At 44.9% G+C, this 23,641-nt stretch overlaps 1 protein-coding gene across 5 annotated transcripts in view; it reads left to right on the top strand.

The window, feature by feature from the left end:
* Positions 1 to 23,641, top strand: part of LOC121276285 (uridine phosphorylase 1-like) — a 161,764-nt gene that overhangs the window by 86,178 nt on the left and 51,945 nt on the right. For all 5 annotated transcript variants that reach the window (XR_005942638.1, XM_041184528.1, XM_041184529.1 and 2 more), the window contains 2 exons: positions 2,049 to 2,163; positions 6,673 to 6,882. Coding sequence is in view for 4 of the 5 variants with exons in the window: in XM_041184528.1 (XP_041040462.1) it covers positions 2,049 to 2,163; positions 6,673 to 6,882 (325 nt within the window). In the remaining variant the exon portion in view is untranslated. The remainder of the gene's footprint in view (positions 1 to 2,048; positions 2,164 to 6,672; positions 6,883 to 23,641) is intronic.

Raw genomic sequence — 23,641 nt, forward strand, 5'->3', positions numbered from 1 at the left:
TAGTTCCCTGTCCTTTTCTATGATTAACCTAAACCTTATGATACAATGGTCACTGTCCTCTATAGGCTTTCCCACTGATATTTGATCCACTTGGGCCATCTCATTCCCCAGAACCAGGTCCAAAAGTGCATATCCTCTTGTTGGACTGGAAACTTACTGCTGTAGAAAATTATCCTGAACATATTCCAGGAATTCTTGCCCCACCTTGTCTTTTGTGCTATTTCTATCCCAGTTTATACTTGAATAATTGAAGTCCCCCATTATGATTACTCGATAACTCTTGCACCTCTGTAATTTCTTTGCAAATTTGTTTCTCCATATCCCTTCCACTAGTTGGTGGTCTATATACTACATCGATCAATGTTATTGCACCTTTCCCATTCCTTACCTCTAACCAGGGAGATTCTGCCTTGACTCTTCTAGAAGCCCTCTCTCTCCAGTACTCTAACGCCATCTCTAACCAATATTGCCACTATCCCTCTTCCCCATTTCTTCCTTTCCTGTCTCTCCTAAACACCTTGTACTTAGGAATATTTATAGCCCAGTCCTGCCCTTCTTTGTTCCAAACTTCTGTTGTAGCAATAATATCATATGATATTAGTGTGATGAAATACTCCCCACTTGCCTGGATGAATGCAGCTCCCACAACACTGAAGAAGCTTGACACCGTCTAGGACCAAGCAGCCCTCTTGATTGGCAACACATCCACAAGCATTCACTCACACCACCATCGACGCACAGTAGCAGCAGTGTACCATCTACAAAGATGCACTGCAGGTGCTCCTTCGACAGCACCTTCCAAACCCATGACCACTACCATCCAGGAGGACAAGGGCAACAGATGGATGGCAACACCACCACCTGGAAGTTCCCCTCCAAGTCACTCACCATCCTGACTTGGAAATATATCACCATTCCTTCAGTGTCGCTGAGTAAAAACCCTGGAACTCCCTAACAGCACTATCGGTGTACCTACACCACATGGACTGAAGCAGTTCAAGAAGGCCGCTCACCACCACCAAGGGCAACTCAAGGGCAACTAGGGATGGGCAATAAATGCTGGCCCAGCCAGTGAAGCCCACATCCTGTTAATGAATAAATAAAAAGAAAAAGTCATAATTCCACTTATCAACTTGTGCCTGTCTGTAGTTCACCAATCTTATTAATCGGAAACTACTGTTAAAGCTCTTCACCTCCAACTTGTGAACCCAATGTTGTATGGTTTATGACACGTACATCCTGCTGTCAGGATGCTGATGGCAACCTATTCATAGATGTTAGGGTGAATTATGCTGCTGCTATGCCACATGTTTGGAATTCCTGATGCGTGTTGCCTGACAAGTGTAGATTTGTGGTTAATGACTAATTAAGGACAATCTGTTGGTAGAAGGTAAATAGGGTCTCCTTGAAATCAAAATGACTCCAAGCTGATGGGAGATTAGAATGTAGTCTGCTATAGAGGGTTGACTAAGTTCCCAGATACCCAAGCCTGGCAGATTTACAGCATTTTATAACATTGTAAATGAATGCCTAGCCAGCCTAATTCAATAATTGAGCTCCTCCACTTCAGATAGCATTGCGAGCCAACATCCTAGCAGATAGGATGGTCCTGGAAAGGCCAGCAGCAGGAAACCTAGTGTGACGTGCAGGTAAGTGGCATTGCTCTACCTGGTTATAAACTAGTGGTACCTTTTTGCATACTTTGGATTCCCTAATACTTGTTGCTAACCTCTGCCCAGCTTTCGGTGCTTAGCAATGTGTGCTTTGTCCCTGTGGAGAGAGATTTTGCCCATAGGAACTGCAGGTTTCTCAGTAACTTGGTTGGCAGTTTAATTGGTAATAGTCTTTCCTGTTTTTCAGACACCCAGCTTACCAAAAAAAAAGTTGCCTCTTCAGTCATGCCTTTAGTCTCTTCCCTTTCTACTTCTGCTGCTGCTCAATACCCATTTTGTTTTGAGACATTTACTACACTAAAGGCACTAGAGGCTATAAATTGAGCAAGTATGAATTAAATATACATAACTATTTTGATTTCTGTTTCGTTTCAGCATGGCATGGGGATTCCTTCAATCTCAATCATGTTACATGAGCTCATCAAGTTGCTCTGTCATGCCAAGTGCACTGATGTTGTTGCCTTTCGTATTGGCACTTCAGGTGGAATAGGTACAGTATCCTGACCAAACAAAAATGTTATAGAATCAGACAGGTTAGATATCTAAGCAAATTCTTGATGCCAGGCTCAAGCAAGAAAGTGAAATAAGCCATAATAGACAGCGATATCTAAACAAGTGCTGAGAAAAACTAAGTATTAAGTTGTGCAGTATTAAAACCTAAGACTTTATACTGATCTCTTGGGTTTGCCCTTCGTAAAGGCCAGCAGTCAGCTCTCTTAACATGATGACTTTTGATTGAAGGGAGAAGGACCTGATGATGCTTTATGTGCTTCAGTCAGATCTGCCGATGAATGGCTAAACCAGCATAAACATTCAAGTCTGTATCTTTTGGACTGTAAAGGAGATGAGAGACATGCAGGGAAAATGACCAGGATGAAAGAGAAGTAATGGTTTTTGTAAGTATAGGAGCATCAAAGGTGGAAGTGAGGTTATATTTGGAACAGATCAGTAGCTTCAGAATTGTTAGTGAATGGAGGCTAGATAGTTGGGAATTTGAAAGTGCTTTTGTAAGTTGGGCGAGTGTTTTTTCCAAGGCTGGCACAGAAGGAGGTGGGGTTGGGCAGGAGTAAGGGGATGTGAGTGGAGAGGTATATGATAAAGTGATCAAAGATGGGTTTATCTATGATTTGACTTGATGGATGTAAAATGATGGAAAGGTCAAAGGGTTGGCTGTGAATATGGTTAGGGAGTTTATATGGTGGTAGAGATTAAGTGCGTCTAGGAGGGCAGTGAACTAAGAGAAAGGAAAGGAATGATGAGTTGAAATGGAGGTTGAAACTACCACAGCTGAAAAGTCGCTCTGTCAACCAAGTTCCTGTTAAGACCATGATGTTGATGCGATCATTCACAATGAAGTCATACTTGGTATGGACCTTATTCATAAATGAATGGACATTCTGGATAGAGCTGTGAAGAGGGACATTGATAGCTGATCCATTGGAAGAGTCCACAGGATCAGCACTGGAAGAGAAGTGTGGGACTGAAAAGAGGTAGGCAAGATTAACACCCACCAGGCATGCTGAGTTGGGCGGTTAGTAAAAGCGTAAGATGGGACAGTTGGATGGCTGCTTTTAAGGTGATAGTGACAAGTGTGTTGAAGGGTCCATCAGATGATGTCAAAAGAGGCACGTAGGGAAACTGGAGGCTAATCTAAGCAGGAGCCAAGCCTGGGACTGTAATAGGAGAATAAGGAAATTGAAGAGTGCTGTAAGGTTAGGATAGGAATTTGGAGAGAGGGAGCTGCACGAACTCAAAGAAGGGAGAAATGAAATTATACATGATAATGAGAGAGGGGCCTAGGAGGGATAAAGAGAAAAGAACAAAAGAGGAAGGTAGAAGAGATGGGCTCAGGTCTGGAGCAGCAGACGAAACACATGCATAAATGCATGCAGAAACTCAAATTACATAGGCATGGTTACATAGGAAAATTAGATCCTGATAATAAACGGGAAATAGAGAAGAGACAATAGCCCAGATTTTTGCCCTATCAGGATGATCTGGGAATGCTTTAAAAATGGTGGGTGGGTCCTGATTCCGGGAATCCCAACCCCATTCTTGAGCTTTACAATATTCGGGAGTGCACAGAATACTGGTAGAGTGAGATACCAGGAAATATTAAGTTATTAGGTGTGTTCAGAGTAAGGGAGAAAGTAATAGTCTAAATCAGGGTTACTGTTCATGTGTGTGAATGTTCGGAGTGTGGTAAATAAGATTGGTGCGCTAAAGGCATGGATTGCCATGTGGGAATATGATGTGGCTAGAACAGAGACCTGACTCAAAGAAGGGCAGGTTGGTATTAATATTCCTGGATGCATGATGTTCAGGAAAGATAGGAAAATTAGGAAAGGAAGAAAAGGAGGTGGAGGTGGTGGTGGTGGTATTGATTAAGGAGAACATTGCAGTGCTGGAGAGGGAGAATGTCCCAGAGGGGTTAAGGACAGAATCTATTTGTCTAGAGCCAAAAAAGGATGTAGAATGTAAGATGGAACTTCAGAGGGAAATAGACAGGTTAGTGGAATGGCCAGACAAGTAGCAGATGAAATTCAATACATAGAAGTGTGAAGTGTTCACTTTGGTAGGAAGAATGAAGAGGGACAATATCAAATAAAGGGTACAATTCTAAAGGGGGTGCAGCAGCAGAAGGACCTGGGTGTATATGTGCATAAGTCTTTGAAACTGGCAAGACAGGTTGAGAGTGTGACTAATAAAGCATACAATATGTCAGACTTTATTAATAGGGACATAGAGTACAAGAGCAGGGATGTTATCTTAAACTTGTATATGACATTGGTTTGGCCTCAGCGAGAATATTGAGTCCAGCCCTGGGTGCCACACTCTTGGAAGACATGAAGGCATTAGAGAGAGTGAAGAAAAGATTCATGAAAATGGTTCCAGGGATGAGGAACTTCAGTTATGTAGCTAGTTTGGAGAAGTTGTGACTGTTTTCCTTGGAGAAGAGAAGTTTGAGAGGAGATTTGACACAGGTATCCAAAACCATGAGGGATCTAGACAGAGTAGAAAGGGAAAAACTGTTCCCACTGGTGGAGGATTGAGAACGAGAGGGCACAGATTTAAATTAATTGGCAGAAGAAGCAATGGCAGCATGAGGAAAAATTTTTTCATGCAGTGAGTAGTTAAGATTTAGAATGCTCTAAGTGAAAGTGGTGGAGGCAGGTTTGATCAAAGCATTCAAGGGAGTATTGGATTATTATCTGAAAAAGAATAATGTGCAGGGTTATGGGGAGTAGGTGGGGGAAATGGTACTAGGTACGTTGCTCAGTCAGAGAGCCAGGCAACAGGCCAAATGGCCACCTCTTGTGCTGTAACAATTCTGTGATTCTGTGGAAAGAAAATAGAATGTTCTCACTCTGAATGTTGACCATAACCTCAGTGTCAATAGACTGCCTCAAACCATTGCAGAAACCATAAAGACTTTTAAAAGAAAGTTGAATGATGATTTGAGAAAGAGAAATATGAAAAGATATGGTGAGCAAACATGAGAGTGAGGTTGAAGGTGACGAAAAACACCAGTGAAAACTTGATAGATTGGATAGCCTGTTCCTATGCTTTAATCATCCATGGTTCTGTATATAAACCTTGCACGTACATTAACATCTGACATTGTCATGAAAATCTCCCAAAAGATTGAATTTTACAGACTCGCATTTTTGTTCGTTCTTGTCACTCCTCCTACATCTAAAATGCCAACATCACATTTTTGATAAGAAATGGATTTCAAATCATGTCGCTTGATGTCTGTACTGATTAAATCTGTCTGGTTTTGGGATGCGGAAGTGTCCCTGTAGTACAGTGCTATGATAGGTTCTAAATTAAAAATTGTGCATGTCAGCTCAGAATAATGAGCTATTCAAATCACTGTGTTCCTGAGCATGAATCACTGATCAATACAGCATACGCTAGTCTTATATTCTCTATATTAATGTGTGTACAGGGGACATGAGTCCATAAAACAAACAGATAATCATCTACACTTTTGACTATGTATGTACAAGCATGTTTAAGAAAGGAAATTAGAGGATGAAAGGGAGTGCATGAGTAAAGATTAGCAGGCAACAGCCTTTTTTAAACATAAAGTGTAAAAGGGTAATGAAAGGAATGGGAATGGTGGGGGTGATTCAGGACCAAAAAGACAATCTTCTTGTGGAAGTGTAGTGTGAGACTAAGACACTGAATGAGTATTCCAGCACTGTTCCCAAAAGAGGATGCTGCCAATGTCACAGTAAAGGAGGAGAAAAGTAGAGAGATTGCGTTGGTAAAAGTAGTTAAAGAGGAGGTAAAGTTGATAGCATTCTATGTGGAAAAGTCACCTGGTGTAGAGGGGATACTGCCTAGTTTACCAAGATAAGTAAGGGTGGAAATAGCAGAGACACATGCCGTGATCGTTCAGTCCTGCTTAGATACAGGAGTTGTATCAGAGGTCTGGAGCATTGCAAATATTGTATCCTTATTCAAAAAAGGCGAGACAGATTAATTCAGTAACTACAGACCAGTCAGCCTAAGATTGGTGTTGGGGAAAGAGACCATAATCCAGGACTTTGTCATTTACTAACCCATGATTTCAATCAACATAGATTTGTTAAATGCAAATTGTATCAGACAACCTTGACTGAGTTCTTTGATAAAGTAATGGAGATAGTTGATAGAATTTTGGTTGATATTTATGTTGACTTTTAAAAGGCACTTGATAAAGTGACACATAGTAGCCTTGTTAGCATAATTGAGGACCATGTGATCAAATGGGCAGTGGCATGATTGTGGATATGAAATTGACTACCGGACAGAAAGCAGAGATTAATAGTGAATGGTAATTTTTCAATCTGATGAGAAATAGAAAGTATATCTCCCGGATGTTGGTATTGGGACCACTGCTCTTTTAGATTTACATTTATGACTTGGACTTGGGTAGAAAGGGCATAACATCATTTATAAACAGTGTTCATTTATATTGGGCTTTGAGTTCTCTTTTTCTATTTCTCAGGCTTGCAGCCAGGCACAGTTGTGATCACCAAAGTCTCAGTCGATGCTTCTTTCAATGCATGCTTTGAACAGAATACATTGGGGATGATTGTGACTTACCCCACAGTACTAAATGAATGTTTGGCTCAGGAACTGCTGAAATGCAACAAGGAAATCGATCAATTCAATGCCATCATCGGTACCACCTTGTGCACCTCTGATTTCTATGAAGGTAGGACAAATGTTTAATAAAACATGTTTGTGCGACAGTTGAACTTTCTTCAAATGGTCAACTCTGATGAGTCTCAATAACGAGGAAGGACCCATTTATGCAGAGGAAACATGGATGCCAGTTTAATGCATAAATTTCAGACTATATAATCACTTGGTTATGTCTCAGCTGGAGTATTGTGGGCCATTCTTGACATCAAACTTCAAGAAAGTAGTAAAGACCTTAGAAAGGGTTCAGAGGAGGATTACCAGGATATGCCAGGGACGAGGGACTTCAGTTATGAAGAGAAGTTGAAAAAGTTAGAAATGTTCTCCTTGGAACAGAGAAGGTTAAATGATAATCTAATTGAGTTTTTAAAGATGCTGAGCAGTTTTGATAGAGCAGTTAGAAAGAACACGTTTCTTCCGGCAAGTGGGTCAATAACTAGTGACCATAGATTCAAAATCATTAGAATCAAAGGTCCAGAGGGGGAGATGAGAAACAGAGTTGTTCACTGAGCTGTTGGGATCTGTAATCCTGTGGCTGAAAAGGTGATGAAAACTGATTCCATAAATAATTTGAGAGCCGGACAGTACTTGAGAATGAGGAATTTATAGGATTATGGACAAAAGGTGTGGATGTGGGACTAAACACCACTGCTCTTTCAAAGAGCCAGCACAGGAATGAAGAGCAGAATAGCCTCCTTCCGTGCTGTAAGTTTCTATGATTAAGCCACATATTCAACAAAGAAGGGTGTTGTGAGTTTCTTATGCTGATTTCATTAGTAGTATAAATAGTATATGCTAAAGTTTTCCAGTGTTTTGATTTAGAGCCCTTTAGGTGGTGTTTAATTTATTCTTAGGATGTGGATGACATTGGCAGGGCTACATTTATTGCCCAGTCCTAGTTGAGCTACTGCAGTCCTGGTGTTGATGTTCCCACAATAGTATTAGATATGGAATTTCAGGATATTGGCCCAATGAAGATTGAGGAACAACAAAATGTATCCAAGTCAGGATGGTGTGTGACTAGGAGATATGCACTCATGTTCCTAGGACATTTCTGCCTTTCACTTGCTTGATGGTCAAAATTGTAGGAGAGAGGTGCTATTCAAGCACCCTTAGTGGTCTGCTGCATGATACTTTGTCAATGATACATGCTGTACTTATAGTGCACTGGAAGAGTACACATCGAGTCCAGTCGTAAGGGGTCAGTCAAACAAGCAGCTCTGTTGTGGATGATGTTGACCTTTCTTATTGTGGCTGTGGCTTCATTGATCTAGGCAAGTGGCGAGTATTACTAAACAATTCTGATTTGAAGCTTTTTGGTGGTTTTGAGGGATCAAGCGGTCTGCTACTTGTTGCAGAGCACCCATTCTCTGTCCCTGTTTTTATAGCCATGGTGTTAACATGACTAGACAGTTGGTGATGACCCCCAAGTTGTTAAACGTGGGGGATTTGGCATTATCCTAACAGTCATGGGAGAGTAGCAGTGTCCAGAAGTGAATACAAATGAACACAGGTCTATGCAACTGAAACATATTTTCTTTCACTTTGTATTCTAGGCCTTTTGAGATAAACACCAACATCCATTTGCCTATTTGCTTTTTGTATTTGTTCAAAAGCTTCTAGCGATTTTTCTCCACGGCCACAAATCACTTCACTGGGACCCTTGCTTTTCCTGATACATATTAATAATCTAGATCCTGGTGTACAGGGAACAATTTCAAATTCAAATTTCAAAGTTTGCAGATGACACAAACATTGTAAACTGTGAGGAGGACAGTATAGAACTTCAAAAGGACATAGGCAAGTTGGTGGAGTGGGCAGATAAGGTGACAGATGAAGTTCAATTTGGAGAAGAATGAATTGATCCATTTTGGTATGGAGAGATGATATAAAATAAGGGGTACAACTCTAAATGGCATGCAGGAGCAGAGTAAATGGGTGTAACTGTGCATAAGTCATTAAAGGTGGCAGGACAGATGGAGAGAGCAGTTAATAAAACATACAGTATCCCAAGCTATATTAATAGTGGCATACAGTACAAGAGCAAGGAGGTTATACTGAACTTGTCTAAGACACCAGTTAGATCTCAGCCAGAGTATTTGTATAGTTCTGTGCGCCACACCTTAGGAAGGATGTGAGCACGTGATCCCAAGATTGAGAAACTTCAGTTATGAAGATAGATTGGAGAAGTTGGGACTGTTTTCCTTAGGGAATAGAAGGCCAAGAGGAGAAAACAGTCATGGGATGTGGGCTTCGATGGCTGGGGCAGCATTTGTTGCCCATCCCTAGTTGCCCTTGAGAAGGTGGTAGTGAGCTGCCTTCTTGAACAGCTGCAGTCCATGTGGTGTAAGTACACCCACAGTGATGTTAGGGAGGGAGTTCCAGGATTTTGACAGTGAAGGAACAGCGATACATTTCCAAGTCAGGTTGGTGAGTGGCTTGGAGGGGAGCTTCCAGATGATAGTGTTCCCATATGTCTGCTGCCCTCGTGTCTCCTGCCCTTGTCCTTCTAGATGATAGTGGTCGTGGGTTTGGAAGGTGCTGTCTAAGGAGCCTTGGTGAATTCCTGCTGTGCATCTTGTAGATGGTACACACTGCTGCTACTGTACATTGCTGGTGGAGTGAGTGAACATTTTTGGATGTGGTGCCAATCAAGTGAGCTGCTTTGTCCTCGATGGTGTCAAGCTTCTTCAGTGTTGTGGGAGCTGCACTCATCCAGGTAAGCGGGAAGTATTCCATCACACTCCTGACTTGTGCTTTGTAGATGGTGGACAGGATTTGGGGAATCAGGAGGTGAGTTACTTGTCGCAGGATTCCTAGTCTTTGACCTGCTCTTGTAGCTGCAGTATTTATATGGTTAGTCCAGTTCAGTTTCTGGTCAATGGTTAGCCCCCCAGGATGTTGATATTAATTGATGACAATGCCATTGAACGTCAAGGGGCGATGGTTAGATTCTCTTTTGCTGGAAATTGTCATTGCCTGGCACTTGTGTGGCACGAATGTTACTTGCCACTTGTCAGCCCAAGCCTGGATATTGCCCAAGTCTTGCTGCATTTGGACATGGACTGCTTCAGAATCTGGTGCTGAACATTGTGCAATCATCAGTGAACACCCCCACTTCTGATCTTTTGATGGAAGGAAGGCCATTGATGAAGCAGCTGAAGATGTTTGAGCGAGGACACCATCCTGAGGAACTCCAGCAGTGATGACCTGGAGCTGAGATGACTGACCTCCAACAACCACAACCATCTTCCTCTGTACTAGGTATGACTCCAACCGGTGGAGAGTTTTCCCCCATTCCCGTTGACTCCAGTTTTGCTAGGGCTCCTTGATGCCACACTTGGTCACACGCAGTGTGAGAAAGAACTTTTTCACACAGTGAGCGGTTCGGGTCTAGAATGCGCTGCCTGGAAGTGTGGTGGAGAAGGGTACAACCGAGGCATTTAAGAGGGCATTAGGTGATTATTTGAATAGAAGCAATGTGCAGGGTAACAGGGAAAAGGCAGGAGAATGGTACAAAGTCATAAAGCTCATTCGTGAGCCAGTGCAGACATGATGGGCCGAATGGCCTCCTGTACTGTAATAATTCTGTGACCCTGCACTGCAGTTCCTAGGTTTCACCATATGGAAAATATTCTGAATTGTTTTTCCTGGACCCAAAGTGGATGATCTCACACTTACCCACATTGAACTGCATTTGCCAGTCTTGCCCACTCACGTAATCCATTGTGATTAGTCTCAAGATTCAGTGCAAATTAAACGTCCATTTTGGAATGAATGGCAAATTCAGTTTGCCATTGAAAAAGTAACAAGAAACAGCTTTGCTAAAAGTAAGGGGGATAGTTTGAAGAAACATTTTGAGCATTTGGAATTTTAGCAATTATCAATTGGTATGCGAGAAAGGGTGCGTTAACTTTTTCAACTGCCATCAACTCGTTTTCAATGATTCTGGAAGAATTCAGCCCATTTTCAGAAGTTATAACTTTAGATGGTTACTCAATTGCTTAGATTCTGATGAGAAAAAAAGAAATGGCATTCTAATGGGGAGGTGGTGCAAGAGGTTATGGTGACAGTCATGGAAATTTTATTGGACAACTGTGAAATGAAAATCAGAAATGACATTCAGCAGAAAATTTGAGAGCTGCTAATGACTCATTAGCTTGTCATTCTAGTATGGAGCTGGAAGGAGTAACCATTCGTGTGGATTTTTTTTAATAAAACATACATATTCGGTGGTGGGGACACTATTGGGCTGCACATAAAACCTGGCTTTTTTGAACACAGTGAGCCCAGTGCTGGTTCATTATTGGTCACCTAACGGTGCCCAGGGTACCTCGGGCAGGTAATAGGTCCCCTATTTTTAAATGCAAATTTCCTAGTGCCTGTTTTAGGCATGGATCCTGGATGTCTGTATTTTGCTCATAATGAGCGTGTGCTTCTTGTCTGCCATGTTGGAAGTTTAGAGGTCATTTGGTGCATGTGAAATGAGCACACACCATTGAATTTCTAGACTTGTATCTTGTTATGGGCAGGGGAATGGTGGTGGGATGGTCCCCCTTTTTTTTCTCAATTAAAATGCATCTTGTTGCAGTTAAAGAAGAAGTGTTTTAATCCCTTAAGTGCAGTGACTCTCAAGAACTGACATGAGACAGATTTCTCAGAAGCTTAAAAGTGGAAAGTATAAGTGTTTATTTCTCAAGCCCAAATGTAATGGCAACAACACCTGCTCACACATGCACTCAAGGCCCACGCACAGCAGAAAAAGTAATTACAAAAAAAAGGTAGTAAGCACTGAGGTTATTGGAAAAAGTCCAAATAGTCATGATTACACTCATCTTTCAAGATGGAAATTGGAACCGTTGCAGGCCTGATGATTTCCTTTTGGTTCACTGAAGAAAATGGAGTTTGTAAGTTTCTAGTGATGAGTTCACAGCGGCAGCAGTAGCTTACTGGCTTTGCTCCAGTTGAAGGTGTAGTTGAGCCCCTGTGGCGAACATCTGGCTTGGTTCTGCAAATCATTTGGTACCTTCCCTGCCTTTTAGGGGATTTTAGGCAGGGTCCTTTCTTTGTCGGGCTGGATCTATTAAATGTCTATTAATAAAAGTTTCTTATCACAAGCTGGTTTCTATCAGGTGACCACAGTATCAGCAATCCCATTGTCAAAACAAATTGTCCCTCACAACATTACCATTGACACACAATGAGGTTTGAATCCCGACCATTTCCATACCCTTGTGAAAGAGTGGTTTTACATCCATTCTGTGGAATTTCATTCTGCAACTACTAAGTCTACGTGGTTATTATGCATCAGTTTCAGTAGACATTTACACAGTCTTAGCTGTTAACGCCACAGGAGTTTATTTTTAATATCCTCTCAATAGAACGTCTCAAAAAAAGGTGTTTACATTTTAAGGTTCTGACCAGACAAGCAGTTTAAATCCAGCCTCGGGCAGCTTCATGTATATGCAGATAAGGAAGGAGGTCACGTGTCCCCTTTGACTCCATCTTGTTATAACACAGATTGTCCATTCTCAATGTTTTTGAAGAAAATAAAGCGTTCATCTTTCATACATTCATGGGTACACAGCGTGAGAATGACAATCTTTAGAGCACCTTACCTAATTATAAAATAAATACCTTAACTTTAGATGACAAAGAAGATGACCTTTCATGTTTTCATTTTTTGCCATAATGTCCAAAGTTCTTCTAACTCTGCAACACCCTCTGTTTACACTATCTGGAGTTTTCCTCAGATTCTTTTATTTTTGTCTTTATGCTATAAGTGTTCAGAATAACACATTTTATAGTCTCTGATGTTCATCAGATTAGTGTAATAAAAAGACATAGCACTATGGGCTGGATTTTATGGCCCCCGCTGGGTGTGTTTTTGGCCAGGGAGGGGGTTTGGGTGGGGGAGGCATGTAAAATATGTCGGGTGGCCAGCCTGCCTCCTTCCCGCCCACCACCACCTCGCCCATCCCCGACCCATTCCCTATAATACGAGGTGGGTGAGTAAGGCACCCACTTGGCCACCCGCCCTTAGGCCTATTAAGTGGCAATTAAGGGCCTCAATCTTCCTCCACTGCCATATAACGCAGCCAGTCAGATTGACTGGCAGCTCTCGAGGGTGGGCTTCCTGTCTACTGAGGAGCTGAAGTCTGACCCTCAGCCTGTTTATGCTGGCCCCACTGTGTTATTGCTGCAGGTCAGGCTTTTTAAAAGTCAGTCTATTCGGACTGACTTCCCTCCTGGGGCATAAAATCTAGGCCAATGATTCTCTGATTCACTGCTAGGTAATGGTAATCAGGTATTCGGCCAAATCTCTGTTTACCTTTGGTTTGCAAATATTTCAATTTCTCTATTAAAACCATCAATATAATCCATTCTTTAAAATTTCTATCAGGTTAGATTTATTGAAATGATTCGCAGCAGACTTATGACTTAAACGATCTGTACCCTCAACTTCTGGACTTACTGTTGATGTATATTTCCCTGTCAATTCAACAGCACAGTGGTAACATTTCTCATTGCCAGCCTGTCTTTCCTTATCAGCCTCCCTTTCTTTTGTGTTGGTCTCATTTGAAAACTTTTTTTTTTCATTTCTCTCACTCTGTATTGCATTCCTTTGCTTTGTTTTTTCATTGCTTCATCTTTCAGCAACTTATTTGTATTAACAAACTAACTTTTTGCCCTTTGCTTACTGAGATCTCTTGTACATTGTTATGATCCTGGGCCAGATCCCAAGTTTTTGGGAAGATCCAGTTAGGGGGGATCAATGTTAAAATAGACCAAGTTTGAGATTTAAGTCACTTGCCCAGTGAATAAAGCCACAAGATTCCACAGATGTTGAACAAACAAAAATAAACTTTACTATGCAAGGTCAGAAAGATAAAACAATTTACAATATCCGTCTTATACTCTTAACTTTCAGGGTAAATGAGGTAAATGTGAATTAACAAGCAAACTATGCTCAAACACACTACATTACACAATAAATGACAGATGCGATCCAGACAGTGTCCATGGATTTCTCAACAGCCCACCCAGATGTCAGGAAACATTGTGAGTCGACCAATCTCACTGAAACTCACTCACTCTTACAAGGAATTCCCGTCCTCGCCTTCGAAGATCTAACCTGGGAATTCTTTTCAAAAGTCACTTCAATTTGGACGGCATCAACAATGGCCGACCTTGCAAGGTTTTAACCTTGTCTCCCGAGGTTCCTTTCCCCGGATTCTCGTGTCTGCAATCAAGCACCAACGCGAGCACAGTTTCAGCTCTTCAGCTGCGCTGAGCAGAACACTACAGCTCCAAAGGGGCACCTTCACCCCATGGCCTGCTGTCACCTTCTCGGATCTTCAAGGCTTCTCCTAAGTCCTCTTCACTTAAAGTCTGCTACCTGCAGCCCTTTTCCTGTTTGGAGTCTGTTTCTGTTCCTCTCTTTTTAACTGAACTGGGATGTTTTCCTGTCCGGGACTCTGTTTTTGGGACCTCTCCCTGTCTTCTCTCCCTATTCCCTCTCCCCGGCCCCCGCCTTGGTCTCTTATCCTCAATGATGCTGCACTCCAGGTCACCTGACCTGGGTTTTTGTGCCATTTTTTTGTTCCTGCAGAGGCATGCTGGGCCTAAAGAATATAAAAATTGCAGAACTGTGCATGTGCAGGTCTGTGTATGTGCAAAAACTCCGAGGTCTGTTGAGAGTTGAAGTTCCCGATTTGTGCTGTCAACTAGGTAAGCATAGTTTTCATAACTTTAGTTTTTATACTGTAATCTGTTGCTTAGCTTTTAAATTTTGAGCTTGGTTTATGAGTTCTCCTCCAGTGTTAAATTTTGCAGACTTTTTTACCTTTTCTCTGGACACCTCTGCTTTTATATGTCGATTATTCTCATTAATGAGTTCTAAGCACCTTGTTACCTCCAAAATATTTTCACTGGCGCAGATGTTTAGATAAGTTTGTATGTGGAATTCTATGATGTCTTATCACTGTAGAAGACAGAAAATATCAGCCATGCAAAGGTTATCCATAGGCTGACTTAAGATATTGGATTTATTTAAAAATGAAATTATTTAGAGAAATAAACAAGACATGAAATAGCATTGTACAATATACTGGGCCAGAAGACTGTTTATAAGGTGTTAATTGAACCAGTCCCTTTGTGATGCTGTTGATTAATTTAAGAAAAAAACTTTCTTTTTTAGCAATCAATGTATTGATCCTATTCAAAAACATATGGTCTTTGGAATATGAACGGCTGCTTACAGAATGTATTAGACGTTCACACACCATGGCAGATGTGTGAACTCCTTAATGCACACACTGTGTGCTCTCTTTATAATAATTATTTTGAAGATCGGGTATTAGTTTTGACATTTAGAGTGTCAAAAGAGGTGAATAGCTGAATAATACTAAACAATGTTTTTGAAGCACAAAATAGTGAAGATAAAATATACTTAAAAAAAAATGTGTGGGTTTGGGAAAATCAACCAACAATAGACATTATACGGCACCTGGTTTGAAGCACTCTAAGTTCATTTGATTTTCTGATCAAGATCAAGCAGCCTGTTATTATAGCTGAGATGACAGTAACAGCCCTCTTGAAACTCTGAGAAGATGTGTTTGCTATTTTGAAAAATAGCTGGCTGGATTTAGATGTTATTGTAGATTACAGCGGCCTCACTGTTGGATCCAAAAGTGTTGGCTGGGATGGTGGAGGTGTGGCAACCCTGCTTTGATGGAACCCAGAGCCATATTTTGATGGTGACAGCCAATTAAGCGACTGCCACAGGAGCTGTTGTCCTATTAAGGACAGTGGCCTGCTCCAAGAGCTGTGGGCCCAATCAGCGGGGCAGCCACTCAGCAGCACCACTGATAGCGGTAGCCACTGCTGAGGCTGCATCTGGTGAATGCGGTCACATCAAGGACATGTAACCTCAAAGTCAGGTAAATTCAGGCTTGATGCACAAGGGCCAGTCAGACAAGCCTCCAGTGGAGGAGGGGCGGACGCATGAGCAGGCAGCGCCATTGCCACAGGGGCAGCTGTTGCCAGTGGGGGCTTCCTCTGTGGTCAAAGGGTGCGCACAAAGGAGCGTATCCCAGCAGTTAGTAAAATGCCACCAAAAGGGGGAAGAGGCCCTTAATCATTGCTTAAATTAACTCTGTGTGGGTGGGTCATCTGCCACTGACAAGATGGCATGACAGTGGCAAAGTGACTGGCATGCAAACTGACATTGTGCCAGTTTCCCACCCCTACATTTCAAAAGTCATTTCTTGGATGTAAAGTGCTTCTAAATCTCATAAAAATGTAGTAAAATTTTATTTAAATGAAATTGCTTTCTTTCAATCTAACCAATATGTTATCCAGGATATATTTTAGTAGTGGAGCTCCTCCATCCCTTGTGGTTCATTAAGCTGGTTTTATAAAGTGACCATTGAAAACTTGTAGGATAATAATTTACCTCTGTTTGAGGGTAAGCAATTTTAATTTTGTTGTGTTTATTTTTACATATAGCTTTACAAACCTAAATGGTGGTTCATAACACTGGCCTCACAAGTGATCTTTTCCAGCAGTTCTAGCAGTCAACAAATCGTTCTTCCTCCATTTTGCTCAGCCCATAAATCTTTCTAAAGAATTCATCAATTTCACTCTTGACAGAGACTTTTATCCAAAGTTGGATTGAAACCTAGATTACAGAGGTGAAAGGGTGGTTAATAAATCCCCTGGAGCTACCTATCTTGATTTAATATTGCATTCGAGTTCAGTGCGCTGATGTTGCTGTCACTTGATTACTCCAGGCATTTTATAAAGACAGTAATTGTGTTTTGTCTCACAATTACATCTTGCATAATGCTTACATATTACTTACATTCATAGAATGAAGTCTTATGACTGAGACATGGACAGTGTAATGCATATTTGCTGTCGTTTCAGGTGAAGCAAGATTAGTATTAATATTGTTCCATCATTTAAGAAGACCTGAAGATTGAATAAATGGAAAAGTAGTACAACATTTGCAGAGTGCATGTGGTAGGAAAACGCAAATTAGGCTTCTCACTTCACCAGGTGGCCTGCCATATATGAAAGACAGTCTGGAACTGGAAAACTCAGAGGCCAGGAATGAAGCTGTAAATCTCCATAAAAGCCTCAAAGTGCTGATGAGCCTTGAAAGCTAAAATAATACAATGGACAAAAAATTTTGGGAAAAGTTTGAAGAAGTAACAGATAAGAAGGACACAGAGCACAAGTACTGGTAGCAATTGCACATTTAATGGCTCTTAGCAACTGGTCCCTACCTTCTGAGCATGAGGATGTTGAGCAATTTTTTGCTATTGTTATTAATGTTAGCAAATTAGTCTCAGAAAAAGCTTCTAGATGAATAAGAATATTGGTACTCTCATTCCGTTTCTTAATTTGCTGACAGATTACACCATCAGAAAATTAGAATGCATCAGTTTTGCTCTCAGACTAACAGCCTTTATGCTACAGATCCATGTATTTTTGCAATGGGTTCTGCAGGAACAACAGTTCCATACAGCATGAGAAGCAAGTACAGGAACTATGGAGAAGTCGCATATTGGGTGGAATTGGCAGGGAAAGCAGTGTTGCCCTCGGCAGCTTTTGCTGCCGTTTCATGCGACACTTTGTTGAAGAAAGGCAGAGGCACGGGTATCACGTCTGATTGCTGGCAAGGCTTCCCCTGATTCACCTGCCCTACCATGACCTTAAGACTTCAGTAATCTAGGCGCCATATTTAAAGGGCGCCCCTGCACAGAGCTATCAATCTCTAAGGGATCAGAAACTACTGGAAAGTCATAGCTGCCAAACAGAGGAAACATGCTGCCCCAAACCTAGCAGCATTTCCCTCGAGGCCTAATGGAAGCAGTGGAGGCCCTCACGATGTCCTCTACACCCACCCTGGGTGAAGAGCAGCGAGCAAGGTCACCAATCCAACATGAAAGATGGTGGCAGTGGTGGTGAGCGCCAATGTCCTGCAAAAGAGGACAGCCACCCAGTATTAAAAGAAGATAAATGGTCTTCTCCGTTCTGCCAAACCTATCACATATCCACTGGGATCTCTCTCACTGCCAGTTCAAGGGGCATCACCATTCATTTTGGTCTTGGACCCAAGTCTTCATGGCGGCTGCCATCCTATCAGTGTTAACCACGGTGCATTGACATCCCTGTGTTTTCACCTCAGACTGAAGGTGGACGGACTGCTCCATCGTGCTTTGCAATCTGAGAAGTGCAACACACATCCCTTCATGATGTTCCTGAGCTTGCCTTTGCAGCTCCAACAAATGAGGGATGGCCGAGTCCAGAGATTTCTCATCTGACTCTGACTCAGCAGATATCTGGCCTCCAGCAGTCCTCCGAGTGCTGGAAACCTAGGAAGTTCCCACCACAGCCTGCTGTGGATCAGATAGTATGATGTGCTCCCCAGATTGTGACCTCAAGGCTACTCTAGAATAAGGTTACCAATCCAACATGGGAGACAGTGGCAGCGGTGATCATAGAGTCATAGAAGTCTACAGCACAGAAAAAGGCCCTTTGGTCCATCGAGTCTGCACCAGTCAAACAAGTACCTAACTATGCTAATCCCATTTTCCAGCACTAGGGCCATAGCCTTGTAAGCCATGGCATCGCAAGTGCACATACAAATACTTCTTAAATGTTATGAGGGTTTCTGCCTCTACCACCCTTTCAGGCAGTGAGTTCCAGATTCCCACCACGCTCTGGGTGAAACTATTCTTCCTCACATCCCCTCTAAACTTCCTGCCCCTTACTTTAAATCTATGCCCTCTGGTTATTGATCCCTCCACCAAGGGGAAAGGTTCCTTCCTGACTGCCCTATCTATGCCCCTCATAATTTTGTATATCTCAATCATGTCCCCCCTCAATCTCCTCTGCTCCAGGGAAAATAGCCCCAGCCTATCCAATCTCTCCTCATAACTAAAACTCTCCAGCACAGGTCAACATCCTGGTAAATCTCCTCTGCACACTCTCTAGTGCAATCACATCTTTCTTATAATGCGGATTCCAGAACTGCACGCAATACTCTAGCTGTGGCCTAACCATTGTTATACAGTTCCAGCATAACCTCCCTGCACTTATCTTCTATGCCCCGGCTAATAAAGGCAAGTACCCCATATGCCTTCTTAACCACCTTATCTACCTGTCCCGCTACCTTAAAGAACCGATGGACATGCATACCAAGGTCCCTCTGATCCTTGCTACTTCCTAGGGTCCTACCATTCATCATGTATTCCTGTGCCTTGTTTGGCCTGCCCAAGTGCATCACCTCACACTTATCCAGATTGAATTACATTTACCACTGATCAGCCCGTCTATATCCTCCTGTAATCTAAGGCTATCCTCCTCACTATTTACCACCCCACCAATTTTTATGTCATCCGCGAACCTACTGATCAACCCTCCTACATTCAAGTCTAACTGTTTTATTTTTACCACGAACAGCAAGGGATCCAACACCAATCCCTGTGGAACCCCATTGGACACAGGCATCCAGTCACAAAAACACCTCTCGGCCATCACCCTCTGCTTCCTGCCACTCAGCCAGTTCTGGATCCAATTTGCCAAATTGCCTTGAATCCCACAGGCTCTTACCTTCATTATCAGTTTCCCATGCGGGACCTTATCAAAAGCCTTGCTGAAGTCCAAGTAGACTACGTCAAATGCATTGTCCTCATCTACACATCTGGTCACCTCTTTGAAAAATTCAGTCAAATTGGTCAGACATGACCTCCCCTTAACAAAAGCATACTGACTGTCCTTGATTAATCCCTGCCTCTCCAAGTGTAGATTAATTCTGTCCCTCAGAATTGCTTCCAATATTTTCGCTGACTGACTGGCCTGTAGTTCCCTGGTTTATCCCTTCCTCCCTTCTTGAATAAGAGTACCACAATGGCTGTCCTCCAGTCCTCTGGCACCTCTCCTGTGGCCAGAAAGGTATTGAAAATTATTGCCAGCGCTCCTGCTATCTGCTGCCTTGCCTCACTCAACAGCCTGGGATACATTTCATCCGGGCCTGGAGATTTATCTACTTTTAAGCCTGCCAGAACACTTAGAGCCTCCTCCCTTTCTATGATAATTGCTTTAATTATATCACAGTCAAGAGAGAGTTTGGAGAGAGAGAGAGACAGGAGATGTGTGCGAGAGAGAGACAGGAGATGTGTGGGAGAGAGAGACAGGAGATGTGTGGGAGAGAGAGACAGGAGATGTGTGGGAGAGAGAGACAGGAGATGTGTGGGAGAGAGAGACAGGAGATGTGTGGGAGAGAGAGACAGGAGATGTGTGGGAGAGAGAGACAGGAGATGTGTGCGAGAGAGAGACAGGAGATGTGTGCGAGAGAGAGACAGGAGATGTGTGCGAGAGAGAGACAGGAGATGTGTGCGAGAGAGAGACAGGAGATGTGTGCGAGAGAGAGACAGGAGATGTGTGCGAGAGAGAGACAGGAGATGTGTGCGAGAGAGAGACAGGAGATGTGTGCGAGAGAGAGACAGGAGATGTGTGCGAGAGAGAGACAGGAGATGTGTGCGAGAGAGAGACAGGAGATGTGTGCGAGAGAGAGAGAGACAGGAGATGTGTGCGAGAGAGAGAGAGACAGGAGATGTGTGCGAGAGAGAGAGAGACAGGAGATGTGTGCGAGAGAGAGAGACAGGAGATGTGTGCGAGAGAGAGAGAGACGGGAGATGTGTGCGAGAGAGAGAGAGACGGGAGATGTGTGCGAGAGAGAGAGAGACGGGAGATGCGTGCGAGAGAGAGAGAGACGGGAGATGCGTGCGAGAGAGAGAGAGACGGGAGATGCGTGCGAGAGAGAGAGAGACGGGAGATGCGTGCGAGAGAGAGAGACGGGAGATGCGTGCGAGAGAGAGAGAGACGGGAGATGCGTGCGAGAGAGAGAGACGGGAGATGCGTGCGAGAGAGAGAGAGACGGGAGATGCGTGCGAGAGAGAGACGGGAGATGCGTGCGAGAGAGAGACAGGAGATGCGTGCGAGAGAGAGAGACGGGAGATGCGTGCGAGAGAGAGAGACGGGAGATGCGTGCGAGAGAGAGAGACGGGAGATGCGTGCGAGAGAGAGAGACGGGAGATGCGTGCGAGAGAGAGAGACGGGAGATGCGTGCGAGAGAGAGAGACGGGAGATGCGTGCGAGAGAGAGAGACGGGAGATGCGTGCGAGAGAGAGAGACGGGAGATGCGTGCGAGAGAGAGAGACGGGAGATGCGTGCGAGAGAGAGAGACGGGAGATGCGTGCGAGAGAGAGAGACGGGAGATGCGTGCGAGAGAGAGAGACGGGAGATGCGTGCGAGAGAGAGAGACGGGAGATGCGTGCGAGAGAGAGAGACGGGAGATGCGTGCGAGAGAGAGAGACGGGAGATGCGTGCGAGAGAGAGAGACGGGAGATGCGTGCGAGAGAGAGAGACGGGAGATGCGTGCGAGAGAGAGAGACGGGAGATGCGTGCGAGAGAGAGAGACGGGAGATGCGTGCGAGAGAGAGAGACGGGAGATGCGTGCGAGAGAGAGAGACGGGAGATGCGTGCGAGAGAGAGAGACGGGAGATGCGTGCGAGAGAGAGAGACGGGAGATGCGTGCGAGAGAGAGAGACGGGAGATGCGTGCGAGAGAGAGAGACGGGAGATGCGTGCGAGAGAGAGAGACGGGAGATGCGTGCGAGAGAGAGAGACGGGAGATGCGTGCGAGAGAGAGAGACGGGAGATGCGTGCGAGAGAGAGAGACGGGAGATGCGTGCGAGAGAGAGAGACGGGAGATGCGTGCGAGAGAGAGAGACTGGAGATGCGTGCGTGCGAGAGAGAGAGACGGGAGATGCGTGCGAGAGAGAGAGACGGGAGATGCGTGCGAGAGAGAGAGACGGGAGATGCGTGCGAGAGAGAGAGACGGGAGATGCGTGCGAGAGAGAGAGAGACGGGAGATGCGTGCGAGAGAGAGAGACGGGAGATGCGTGCGAGAGAGAGAGAGACGGGAGATGCGTGCGAGAGAGAGAGAGACGGGAGATGCGTGCGAGAGAGAGAGACGGGAGATGCGTGCGAGAGAGAGAGACGGGAGATGCGTGCGAGAGAGAGAGACGGGAGATGCGTGCGAGAGAGAGAGACGGGAGATGCGTGCGAGAGAGAGAGACGGGAGATGCGTGCGAGAGAGAGAGACGGGAGATGCGTGCGAGAGAGAGAGAGACGGGAGATGCGTGCGAGAGAGAGAGAGACGGGAGATGCGTGCGAGAGAGAGAGAGAGACGGGAGATGCGTGCGAGAGAGAGAGACGGGAGATGCGTGCGAGAGAGAGAGACGGGAGATGCGTGCGAGAGAGAGAGACGGGAGATGCGTGCGAGAGAGAGAGACGGGAGATGCGTGCGAGAGAGAGAGACGGGAGATGCGTGCGAGAGAGAGAGACGGGAGATGCGTGCGAGAGAGAGAGACGGGAGATGCGTGCGAGAGAGAGAGACGGGAGATGCGTGCGAGAGAGAGAGACGGGAGATGCGTGCGAGAGAGAGACAGACGGGAGATGCGTGCGAGAGAGAGACAGACGGGAGATGCGTGCGAGAGAGAGAGAGAGACGGGAGATGCGTGCGAGAGAGAGAGAGAGACAGGAGATGCGTGCGAGAGAGAGAGAGAGACAGGAGATGCGTGCGAGAGAGAGAGAGAGACAGGAGATGCGTGCGAGAGAGAGAGAGAGACAGGAGATGCGTGCGAGAGAGAGAGAGAGACAGGAGATGCGTGCGAGAGAGAGAGAGAGACAGGAGATGCGTGCGAGAGAGAGAGAGAGACAGGAGATGCGTGCGAGAGAGAGAGAGAGACAGGAGATGCGTGCGAGAGAGAGAGAGAGACAGGAGATGCGTGCGAGAGAGAGAGAGAGAGACAGGAGATGCGTGCGAGAGAGAGAGAGAGACAGGAGATGCGTGCGAGAGAGAGAGAGAGACAGGAGATGCGTGCGAGAGAGAGAGAGAGACAGGAGATGCGTGCGTGCGAGAGAGAGAGACAGGAGATGCGTGCGTGCGAGAGAGAGAGAGACAGGAGATGCGTGCGTGCGAGAGAGAGAGAGACAGGAGATGCGTGCGTGCGAGAGAGAGAGACAGGAGATGCGTGCGTGCGAGAGAGAGAGACAGGAGATGCGTGCGTGCGAGAGAGAGAGACAGGAGATGCGTGCGTGCGAGAGAGAGAGACAGGAGATGCGTGCGTGCGAGAGAGAGAGACAGGAGATGCGTGCGTGCGAGAGAGAGAGACAGGAGATGCGTGCGTGCGAGAGAGAGAGAGACAGGAGATGCGTGCGTGCGAGAGAGAGAGAGACAGGAGATGCGTGCGTGCGAGAGAGAGAGACAGGAGATGCGTGCGTGCGAGAGAGAGAGACAGGAGATGCGTGCGTGCGAGAGAGAGAGACAGGAGATGCGGGCGTGCGAGAGAGAGAGACAGGAGATGCGTGCGTGCGAGAGAGAGAGACAGGAGATGCGTGCGTGCGAGAGAGAGAGAGACAGGAGATGCGTGCGTGCGAGAGAGAGAGAGACAGGAGATGCGTGCGTGCGAGAGAGAGAGAGACAGGAGATGCGTGCGTGCGAGAGAGAGAGACAGGAGATGCGTGCGTGCGAGAGAGAGAGACAGGAGATGCGTGCGTGCGAGAGAGAGAGACAGGAGATGCGTGCGTGCGAGAGAGAGAGACAGGAGATGCGGGCGTGCGAGAGAGAGAGACAGGAGATGCGTGCGTGCGAGAGAGAGAGACAGGAGATGCGTGCGTGCGAGAGAGAGAGAC

The sequence above is a fragment of the Carcharodon carcharias genome, chromosome 3 (assembly GCF_017639515.1).
Source record: "Carcharodon carcharias isolate sCarCar2 chromosome 3, sCarCar2.pri, whole genome shotgun sequence".
NCBI lineage: Eukaryota > Metazoa > Chordata > Chondrichthyes > Lamniformes > Lamnidae > Carcharodon > Carcharodon carcharias.